A 12,097-nucleotide genomic window follows, 5' to 3' on the forward strand; every position below is an offset into this window, starting at 1 on the left:
CGCTGCCTGCCTCTAAGTCGCTGTGGCTTGGCATTCAGCCTGCAGATGGCTGGATCACTCACCGGGGAAGAAAGGAGAGCAGAGGGAAGGTGTGGATGGTATTGACTTACGCTCACAAAGTCCACCTTCTTCTGAGATGCTTTTGGAATCTCAAATGGTTTCCATCGAAGCTGGCAAAAAAAATGTGCGTTACAGGAAAATTATTTTTTTTAATTATTTATTTATTTTTTGAAATATTTTTCTATGGACTCTGAGAAACAAAGGAAAATTATTTTAGAAGGGGAAACCATGGGCTTTCTAAATAAATAGCATCGATTACACAGAAAAAGGATGGCTGTTCCTTCTGTGTGGCTCCGACTACTTGTAATTTTGTTATTTTAAAATTAATAATTACCCATTTTTCCTAAAGGGTCTCAGTGTGTATATAGTGTGTGTATGTGTGTGTGTGTTTAATCTATATGTATATATATTGTTTTCATTCTTTAGCACTTTAAATTTAAAAAATTAAAAAAGATCATTGCTTCTTATTTTAGGAGCTGTTTGTTTCTTTTGACATTTTGCTCAGGCACATCGGTGCATTTTGACTGATGCTGCTTTTTATGCTATTTATAATCGGCTCCCTTTCCTGGCATGCCAGCCTCACTGTGTGGGCTCCTGACACTGCAGGGGAAGGTTTTACTTCTACTTCCAGCCTTGGGAGTTTTGAATTATTTCTTTAAGAGAAAGAAAAAGCACCCAACTGAGGTTGGATTTAGTAAATGCAGTACCAGGTTCCATTTCTTCACCAAACCCCATGTTTGTCCCCAGGCTGCCTGACAGTTCAGTTTAAATCACAACAATCTTAAATTTAATAATGAAATGATCTAAGGAAGTGGGGAGAAAAATCAGCAGGTCTAGGACCTACTAGAAGTGTGTCAGCCCAGCACTTATTAATCACCCTGGCAGCAGGCCTGCCGCAGCCAGCCTGGCAGCAGATAAAAACCTCAGGACATCTCACATAGTGGCCTGTGCCCCATGGCCGGCTCCCCTGGCTGCGGCGCTGGTCAGGGCAGGTGAGGCTGGGCCTCCCCTAGGTCATGGGCCTCAGCTCATTTTGTATTTCAGAAAGGCAGCCGAGTGGGAAAAGAAGCAGCAAGTGGGAAAGGTGGCACTGGGATCACTCTGCCTCTCTGACATACACAGTCAGGTGGCAGTCTTTATTTTTTAAAAGCAAAGCAGGATGATCTCATCCTGGGACTACTTAAAAAGGATATAAAATGTCGATTTGAAAAACATTGTTGAAACTGAGGGCTTCAGAGGGGAGGGGGATGGGGGAATGGGATAGGCTGGTGATGGGTAGTAAGGAGGGCACGCATTGCGTGGTGCACTGGGTGTTATACGCAACTAATGAATCATCGAACTTTACATCAAAAACCAGGGATGTACCGTATGGTGACTAACATAATATAATAATAAAAAAAAAAAAGAAAGAAAGAAAAACGTTGTTGAAATCGTGCCTGAAAAGGAAGGAAAAGGTTTAGGGGCACCTGGATGGCTCAGTTGGTTAAGCATCTGAGTCTTGATCTCAGCTCAGGTCTTGATTTTGGGGTCATGAGTTCAGTTCAAGCCCCGCGGCGGGGGGGGGGAAGGAAAGGTTTAGGACTAATTTCATTAAAGACGGTATTTCCTGGGAGGAAGTGGGACATGAGAGCAAGGATCTGGGAAAGGGTTTCTCAACCTTGGCGCTGTTGACATTTTGCATTGGATAGCTCCTTGCTGGGGAGGCTGTCCTGTGCATTGTGGGATGTTTAGCAGCACTCCCTGACCACTCCTCACTCGATGCCAGTAGCACTCCCCCAAGCTGTAATAACCAAAATGTCTCCAGACATCGTCACATGCCATCTGGGGGACAAATTTTCCCCGGTTGAAAACCACTGACCTAGGAGGGTAGTCCTCTGACACCAGGAAGGGCCACAGCTAAGCACTGCTAGCTTTTGGAGAGGACATTCTAGTCTACTACTAATCACTACAGGCTGCCTCCCTCTATGTGAGTGATGTGCAGTTTGTATACCCAGGAAGATTTCCTGGAAGACTACACCACCTAGCATCTTAGTCCCAAGAAGAGTCATCATTCTAGATTTCCCAATGGAAGGGATTTAAGCATCAGATCAGTGGTTGCCTGGGCAATCTTTTAGACCTATCCAGAGGTTCTGAACTTGATTACCCATGAGAGTCACCCAGAAGGACTTTGAGACCCAAGAGTAAATTAAATCAGAATCTGTTCAGTATTTTATAAAAGCTTTATTTTATAAAAGGTCTACTAATGGGGCAGCTACAGTTTAAGAATCAGGGATGTCTGGGTGGCTCAGTTGGTTAAGAGACTGGCTTCAGCTCAGGTCGTGATGCCAAGGTCTTGGGATGGAGGCCCACATTGGGCTCCCTGATCAGTGGGGATCCTGCTTCTCCCACTCCCTTTGCCTTCTGCTCCCTCTGCTTGTGCTCTCTCTCTGTCCAACAAATAAATAAAATCTTAAAAAAAAAAAAAGAATCATCACACCCAGCCAGAGATTCTGTAATTCTTATATTGCTGAACCAAGCATTATATTCAGAAAAGTCCACGCAGTCAACCAATCAACAAATTAATCAGTCAACTAAATCGTGGTATCTTTGACCAGATGTGGCAGTGACATACTAGCTACCAAATAGCAAGGATGTTTAAACAGCACAAGCATAAAGATTAAAAACCTAAGAAAAAAAAGGAGAGCAAGAAAAGAGATGGGGCGCCTGGGTGGCTCAGTTGGTTAAGTATCTGTCTCTTGGTTTCCCTCAGGTCATGATCTCAGGGTCATGTGATCCAGCCCCATGTAGGGTTCCACACTCAGCAGGGAGTCTGCTTCCCCTCTCCCTTTCCCTCTGCCCCTTCCCCGTGTGCATGGGTACACACACATACACACTCTCTCTCTCAAATAAATAAATTTCTAAAAAAAAAAGAAAAGACAAAGAAATAAGAAAGAAACAAAGAAAGAGAGAAAGAAAGAAGAAAGAAAGAAAGAAAGAAAGAAAGAAAGAAAGAAAGAAAGAAAGAAGAAAGAAGAAATTCCAGTAATAGGAGAAGCACTGCCTGATTTGTTGTACGGAGACAACAACTTTGTAGATCTTCCTGAAATTGAAATACCTGTTAGGGGTAGAAATCAAGTCCCGAACCCCAAAGAAGAGACTTGTCTTTGGTGAGTGGGAAAAACTAAGCCAGAGGGGCTGAGAGGTTGGTTTGGTTGTTTCTGCTGGTCAGTTTTTCAGTTCTTCTGTAGCCTATCAACCCTCAAGTCATAAGAAGAGAGCCAGAGGCATCAGGGGTGTCAGGTGGACAGGCATCTACATGATGTAGGGAGCGTGTCTTCAACAGGGCCCACACACTAGATGAGGCCCTGGTCTTGAAGAATCTTCTCTAATGCAAAAATGATACCCCTCAAATACTGGAAATGGTATAGAGAAGGAAGTAATTTATCTGCTGGGTCTGATAGCAGCAGATTGTACAGGATCTATATTCAGTGTATTCTGAAGGATAATAAAAACCCAAGCTGGTTCTGATAAATCCAGTACTCACAGGAAGAAACCAGCTTTTGATCTTTGGGCAAGAGATTTGTGTCAGGAGCTTCAGTGTGATATGTTGTTGAATGTGAGGAGGGAGATTTGGGGAGATGATAAACAGGAAGAACTCATGAAGTGGAGGGGAGACACATCTCCTGCTAAAGCCAGATGTTCAGCTTAATTGCATGCTGTGGAGCAGTAACCCTCTGATCCAGGCCAGCCCAATGGGGCTGTGCACTGGGCTGAGCCAGGAAAGATCTGGGCCCTGCTACTGCCTCTGTTGCCATTTATTCTGTGATGTCAGGCAAGTCAAGGCATTTTCCCTCTCTGGATTGCATTTTTCTTACATGTAACAATGGGGTGCTGGAGGAAACTATAATTCCAGAATTCTCTTTGGAGAAGAGCTTCTGAAAGTGAAAAAGGATGCTTGTTAATTGATTTTGTCCTACCACTTTTTCAATAGTTTTTAAAATTCAAACTATATATTATTGCTAAATAACCCTTCACACGGAATTTAATTATTAAACATTTCAAAAGCAATGATATCAATTGTAAGACTCAATGCAATGTCTTGACTATAGAGGATATTAATAAATTTCTGTTGAATGATTGAATGAATAAATATAAGGCATTAAGAACATTGCTAATGTCTCAAAGAATAAGACTGAAGCAAATTTGTGAGGTTATTTGTGGTCGAGTGACATTCAGACAATAGTAAATTGGCAAATGTTTCTGAAAGTCCAAAGATTTTTTTCTAGAATGTAAGTCAATTCTTTATGTATGCGAAAAACCCTCAGTTTTTCCATATCCTGATTTTCTGTCTAGTTGTTCTATCAACTGTTGAGAGAAAGAAAGATGTTGAAATTTCTAACTATTGTGGATTTATCTATTTCTCCTTTCAGTTCTAACATTGCTTCACACATTTTGCACTGTATCCTACAAATTCTATTGGAAAATAAACCTTTACTTACCGGAAATGAGGTGGTTAGAAATAATTTGAAAAGCATCTTCAAGGGAATCCGAAGTTAGAATTAAAATATTGTTAAGGTTACCAAAGAACAGAGAATCAGTGGCAACATTTAGTCATCAAGATTTAAAATGCATGTTCAGGAATGAAAAGGAAATTAGAGAATTGGCCTCAGTATTTCCAGAGTCAGAATATCAGGAGTTGGACTGGAAGATCTGAGTATCCCTTTTAACAGTAAGATTCTTTGATTTACTGAAATTCCCATAAAATTGCCTTGGACTCAACTAGATTAGATGAGTTAGATACTCTCAACAATAATGGCTGACTAGAGGTAGACATATCATTAGAAGCCAATACCATCTATCTAAGAATTTGGAAGTAACTTGTAGATACAGGGTGACCACAGTGTGTAAGCAATTATTAGCAGTAGCTACGGCTAGGAGAGGCCCAGGGTAATCCCACTACAGTGAGTTTTAGTACAAACTCAGGAAGGTGTGTGTATATGTATGTGGGGTGAATAAAATAAAACAGTGGCTCACTGAATTCTTCAGCAAATCTAGTAATTTAAGAGAAAAGCCAACATGATATATGTGGAGAGAAATCAGGCTTTGAGTGACCCATTAGAGTTCTTTGAGGTAACAGTCAAGAGCATGGGTAAGGAGGATGCAAGTTACTATACTTTATTCAGACTTTCAAAAGTCTTTCATGAAAAGAAAACAGATGAACTTATGGGAAGGAGGAAGAAAAGGAGAGAGGGAAACAAACCAAAAGAGACTCTTAACGGTAGAGAACAAACTGAGGGTTGATGGAGGGAGGCAGCTGGGGAATGGGCTAGATGGGTGATGGGCATTCAAGAGGTTAAGTGTTGTGATGAGCACTGGGTGTTGTATGTAAATGACGAATCACTGAACTCTACTCCAGAAACCAATATTCTACTGTATGTCAACTAACGAAAATTTAAGTTAGAAAAAAGTCTTTCACGAAGCTACAAAAAAGATAACTCTTCATTGGATTTGAATGACATTTTTTCATAAATAGAAACCTGGATTCCCATTTGACCTTGCATTTGAGTATAAAACTAAGAGCATTACATCCATTACGCAGCACCTAACACAGAGCGTGAAACATAGTAGTCACTCAGTAAATATTTGTTGGATGACATTTAATTCTCACGACAACCTTCTGAGATGCCTATGATTATCATCTCTATTTTAGTAGTGAAAGAACTGATGGTTTAGAGAAGTTTTCTTTACTAAGAACAGATACCAAGATTCTCCCAGTCTCTCTCAGTAACCTACACCCTGAGCCCTTATATCTCAGCCTATTTTGATCTGCTTCCCAAACTATTCATGATTTGCATGGCTTCTAAACCCAGGCTTTGCCTCACTTTAATTCTTGTACTTGGCCTTCCAATCTCACCCTTATTTACTACTCCTCCAGTGCTAAGTTGCCCTGGCCCAATCTGACTCCTGGGACTGGAACGTTGCTAAGGTCATTCAGTGTCAGCATTCTTGTTCGAGCCCCGTATAGTAATTCATTCGAAGGATTTATTGGACCTTTCTGTGTGCCAGGTTTAATGCCAGGTGCTGGCAGTAAACATGACAGTCTCTGCCCTCAGGGAAACTATTACAGAAGACCTTGGAAGTGTCGGCACTTTCTGATAGGAAAACAAGGAAATAGGTAAGTAGAAATGACTTTGGAAGAGAAATGTTCCCTCAGGAATAAGTCCTGGCATAGAGCCTATTTAACATTCTTATATATGGAAAATAAGAGATACACACAATGAAATAATCTGGATTTCAGAAAGTACTGACATCTTACCAAGGAGTGAAATGCAAGTTGATGGAGATTTCCTGTAAAAAGAGCCAGCAGGCTATCCAAAAGGCTGAACAGAGAGCAACGTGCACTCTAATACTTTTGGCAAACACCAGGGAATGCATTTAGGAAAATGCAATCCAGTCTGTTTATAGGATGATGGGATCTGAGCTATCAGGGAGTCAATTCAACAAATACTTGTGGTTCTACTATTTGGAAGAAGACATGTGTGGAACACAGCAGGTCATATGAAGATGATGGAGACATAGATCCTATTCTCAAATAACCTGAGAAATATAGATAGGGCTCAAGGAAGAAAGTGGTATTTAAGATGAGTCTTAAATGATGGGTGGGATTTGGATGGGTGAATATTTATGAGGGAAAGAGAAAATTCCACATGGGTGAAAGAGCATAAAGCACTGAGGCAGGAAAACTTAGGGTATTGCCCTGAAATGGTAAAAGTTCCAGTATGGCTGGTGGGTAGGGCACATGGAAGAAAATGGAGCGTTCAAAAGACATGATAGTAAATTAGGGCTCTTGCTTGCTTGTCTTGGGAGCCTGCACAGGAAGAAGAGAGGGAAGTCAACTGTTGTAGGCTTTGGGATGTTGAGGAGAAAGGACTGTATTTAGCCATAGTTGATTTATGATAGTAAAAATGGAAACACTCTAAATATCTGACAATAGAGAAATTATCTTATAAACATATATTGGATTACAAAGCCACATTAAAAATTACCTACGCTCAAGGAGTTTAAAAAGACATGGGAAAAGGCAAAAAAAAAATGATGTTTAAATTTAAAAAACCCCACAATGTAAAACTGTATTAAAGCACGACTTTCATTAGAGTAAATATATATGTAACTGATTTTTTTAAATTGAAGTGTAGTTGACGCACAATGTGACATTGGTTTCAAGTGCACAACATAGTGATTTGACAAGTCTATACATCATGCTATCCCCACTACAAGTGTAGCTACCATCTGGCACCATACAATGCTATTAGAATATTATTGACTATATTCCCCATGCTGTGCCTTTTATCCCTATGATTTACCCATTCCATAACTGGGAGCCTGTACCTCCCCCGCCCTTTCCCATTTTGCCCATTTCCGCACCCCCCTCTCCACTCTGGCAACCATCAGTTTGTTCTCTGTATTTATGGGTCTGTTTCTACTTTTTGTTTGTTTGTATAACTGATTTCTAAAACAACATTAATATACAATTGTTCACAACCCTTCCTCTGCCCTTCCCCGCTCCTTTGGAAAATTCAGATTTGCCCATCCTCGCTCCTCTCAATCTTGTGAACTCTAGCCTCACCATGCAGATCCGTGTTTCATGTGTGAGTCTCCTAGAAAAGGGGGTGGGGGCCTACACTGTAAGTTCATTCTCCAGGGGCAGAAAAACAGAAGAGGAGGCACACTGTGAACCAGAGGCAGGGCTAAGGAGCTTGGGGAAGATGAGCAGTGAAACGAGAAGAGGATTCAGGGTGTGAGAGGGCTGAAGTCTGGGGAAACTGGGGAAAGGGGAGTGTACCAAGTGTTCTTGTAGGTTATATATTGAGTATTCTTAATTGTTCTCAAGAGAAACAAATGAAGATTGGAATTATTTTCTATCAATTTTGGTTTCTGGCTGCATGGGACACCAGATCTTATTTACATATATGTACAAAAAAAAAAAAGACTGGAAAGAAAAAAAACTAGAATTTAGAAGTGGTTAGCTCTGTATTGATGGGATTATTGGGCATTGACACTCTTATGTAAGTTTTGCATAAAAACATGTATTAATAGTGGGGAGTGCATTATTGTTGTTTAAAGAAGATATAGTTTCAATAGGGTAGTCTGGACAGGCTGAACTGTAAAGGGTTCAGAGATGAGTGGGGGTGATAAAATGGGTTTAGATTTCTTTCTCAAGAAGTCTGGTATGAATAGGAGAAACTTGGTCAGAAACTTAAAGAAGTGGGAAATCCAGGACATTTTTGGAGAGAGTGGGCTTTTAGGGATAGGGGAACTGAATAGTTTGACAAAGTAGACAGCAAATACCCTGGGAGGGTGTATTTTTTGGAAACATTTTTGGTAATTTCCATGTCATAGAGGCAAAGGAAATTTTCTGGCTTGGTCTTTAATTAGCTGTGAGGTATTTATCACTTGGTCCAAATTATACTGGTTGAGAACTAAGAGGTAATTCCCTCCGCTGAGGCTTAACTGGCTCCAGTCTGACTTTCCAAATGTCAAAAGGTTAGGGACGTAGTAATAAGAAAGATAAATTAAAGGACTCTGATCTTTAAAGAGGAATGCTGATTCAGAAATGCTAATTGAAATCTGCAAAATCACAGTTAGAGTGGATGCAGATTTGTTTGTTAAATTCTGAGATTCCAGAAGTTAGAGGAAGGTACATGATGAACAAAATTAGGTATATTTCTTATGTGAGATATTAATGGATTGAACTTGTTATGTCCACGGCCTGAATCTAAATACACTCAAAATAGTTTTCATTAATACTTAGACAATTGATTAAATATGTGCTAAGAGGAAATAAAGGTTTTGGGAACACTGTCCTCAATCTTCCTGGGAAGGTATCAAAGATGACAGTGATGATAGCATATCCCATGATGCTCTCTTGGAGGAAATATTAGGTAATTTTCTAGTCTTCAAATTCCCAGAGATGACTAATGTGGGGAGTTGGTGAAACTGATGAATTATTTATTTTGGTCTGTGACAGGTGAAGACATACCTACAATACAGGCTTCAACAGAGGACTGTCAGATGGGTACCTAAATATAATTTTCTGAGACTTTCTCGGTGAGTCTAGTGTCCATATTTGGAAGAGGTTATGAGAGGGGAGAAGTGATGGATGCAGGTTGCTGTGGTTATTAATGAAGCATAAAATTGGAAAGAGATATTAACTTGTCAAGAAGGTGTAAATGAAAAGACAAAAGGATCGATGTAGCAGAAACAGCCAGGATGTGTGTATCAGGGCAAAGGAAGCAGGATGGCAGGGGGTGTAAGTCACAGAGTATGAGACACCACTACCCTTGGGGGAGCTGTTGCTCACAGAGGCACTGTTGAGTTCTGGGGCACAGCTGTCCCAAAGTGTGTAGCACAAGGTCATGAATGGAGAAAAGGGAAATAATGGAGAAGAAATTCATTTGGTGGCCATCATATAGAATGTGTTTGAAGGAATTCAAAACAGGAGAAAAGTGACAAGTTCAAGGAGAAGCACAACGGGAGGCTAGAATGGGAAACACAGGGATGGAGAGGAAACAAATGTATATTGAGTATCTGCTAGAAAGCAAGCAGAAACTGTTGCTGCCGTTCTTTGGATGCCTCTACATTAACTCAGGATTTTTAATGCAGTTGCCTCAAAGTGCCCTCTCAAAATGTCTGTTAATTAGATATGAAGCAATAAAATAACATGCAAAAATGGCATACTTGACTCTTGCCTATAATGAGAGGCTTCTCCTTCGGTAATTTCTACAGCATTTGAGTTTTTATAACTATGTATTACTTTTATAACAAGACAAAACCAGAAAAATTCTATCAGAGTGAGGTTAGCTTCCATGGATAAGCCACCTGTACTACAAAATAATCACTCTAAACGGGTATATTCATGTTAAATAAAATGTATCAGTAGTATCATAGAAATGATAGCATGTAATAAAACAATATCACTGAGTATGTTACTTATCACACTCACAGTAGACTCATATCACACTCACATTTTCCTTAAGGTTAGGCTTAAAACCTGACCTCTACCTCAAATAAATTGTATAAAAATAAGTGTGGCTCCACTCTTGGCCACACAACCATAAACAAATCTATGAAGATATATTAAGGTTATAGAGGGTTTGATGACTGGTGTGGATGATATGAGCAGGTAGGGGCACTGAAATTTCCCACTCTGCCTTATTGACCGCTAGTTATTTGAGAGCTATCATAAAGGCCCCATGAGGGGCACCTGGGTGGCTCAGTGGGTTAAGCATCTGCCTTTGGCTCAGGTCATGATCACAGGGTCCTGGAATTCAGCCCTGCATCAAGCCTCGTATTGGGCTCCTTCCTCATCAGGGAGCCTGCTTCTTTTCCTCTGCCTGCTGCTCCCCCTGCTTGGGCTTTCTCTGTGTCAGATGAATAAATAAGATCTTCAGAAAAATAAATAAATAAATAAATAAAGTCCCCATGATTTGAATTCCTGAACATTTGCCTGTGGCCTTTCCCTGTAATCCTTCTTTTAGTCTAGCTCAATTTAGCGTAGTTAGTTCTCAAATTCAGTGTATATAAGAATTACCATACAGGGTGGCATACACAAAACCAAGTATCCTATATTTTGTAGGTGATTCAAGGGATTTTTCAGAGATAATTTTGTTTGTACTTAATTTTTGTCTTGCTGATTCTACAACCACCCTATTTCTTTGTGTAATATGAGATTTGGCTCCACTTGAGAGAACTATCAGAAATTTAATTGGGTATTCCCTTATACTGCCTGAAGAAAAGAAAAGGGAAAATTCTTGTGGCTCACATACCCTCTCAACCTTCCAAAATTAGTATATATTAAATGCTTAATTTATTTAGCCTGACCAGGAATCCTATCAAAGTACAGGTATCCATCCTTTATATTTTTTAATAGAAGATACAGTCCCGTTATTAAGCAGTCAGGTCTATTTATTGGTCAAAAACAAACAAGCATGACCATTTTAACTCTAAGACAGGAATTAGCAAGTTTGAGATGTAAGCCTTGAGGAATCCAGCAGATTCCCAGAGAATAGCAATGACTTTGGCTAGAATGATTTATGGCCCTTTACAAGCTAAGTGGGGAACCAGATGGTTAAATGAGGATGGTGTGCCAGATGCATTCTTAACCTGAGGGTGGGAGAGAAAGTGGTCAGATGGGCCTGGATTAGGAGGCCAGGTGAGACTCAAGGACATGGTGAACACAGGGTCCCCACATTGGTGGTGCAAATTGTGATCTGCACAAGAATCCTGACTGGAGGAAGCAGGAAGGGGCAGGAGCTGAAAGCCTGGCTTTGGGTTTTGGTAGGGCATGGTGCCTGCAGGGTTGGGGGTTGCAGCAGGGACTGACATTTCCCATATGCTGAGAGACAAAAATAGGCCAGGGGTGAACGGGGAGGATGTTTGCTTCCTGCATTAAACTTCACACAAGTTTAAGGGGCAGTCATTTAGACAACATATCCTGGTTTCAAAATGGCTGTGAGATGGCTAACATTTTAAGTTGTTAACTCACATTTTGTTTTTCACTCTGAAGGCCTCCCTTCTGTCCCTGCTGGAGAGGAGAAAGTAGCATGCAAGGAGGTACTCAGTTCTTTGAGATTTCCGTAATTAGAAGAGATGGAGCAGAGCAGGAAACCAAAAGTGATTATGATTATTCTGGATTTTGTTCTACAAAAAAAATCTAAGCATTTAGGGGAAGGGTATTTGTAGATATAGACATAACGTCTTGGTAAACCAAGGGGAGGCATCAGATTGCCGTGGGCTGTGGGAAGGACAGAATGAGAGAGGAAGAGAGAGATGAATTGGTTGACGGATCTATGTGGACTTTGAATACAAAGAAGACTCTTGAACCTGCACCCTGGAACTCTGAGAAGGAGGGAAGAGTTGTGCGACATACCTAGGACAACAGAACCAGAAGTGGACTGGAAGATGATTCCGTGCCCAAGCCTCTGCATGATGGTAGCAGAACAGTGGGCATCTCAACATTATCCAGTGAGGGAGGACCAACCAGCAAGGCCCAACCTCT

At 40.7% G+C, this 12,097-nt stretch overlaps 1 protein-coding gene across 1 annotated transcript in view; it reads right to left on the reverse strand.

The window, feature by feature from the left end:
- HGD (homogentisate 1,2-dioxygenase) overlaps positions 1-12,097 on the reverse strand; it is a 42,653-nt gene that overhangs the window by 19,297 nt on the left and 11,259 nt on the right. The window contains exon 5 of the mRNA XM_002925952.4: positions 111-170. Within this exon, the coding sequence (XP_002925998.2) occupies positions 111-170 (60 nt within the window). The remainder of the gene's footprint in view (positions 1-110; positions 171-12,097) is intronic.

This window comes from Ailuropoda melanoleuca, chromosome 1 (assembly GCF_002007445.2).
Source record: "Ailuropoda melanoleuca isolate Jingjing chromosome 1, ASM200744v2, whole genome shotgun sequence".
Taxonomy (NCBI): domain Eukaryota; kingdom Metazoa; phylum Chordata; class Mammalia; order Carnivora; family Ursidae; genus Ailuropoda; species Ailuropoda melanoleuca.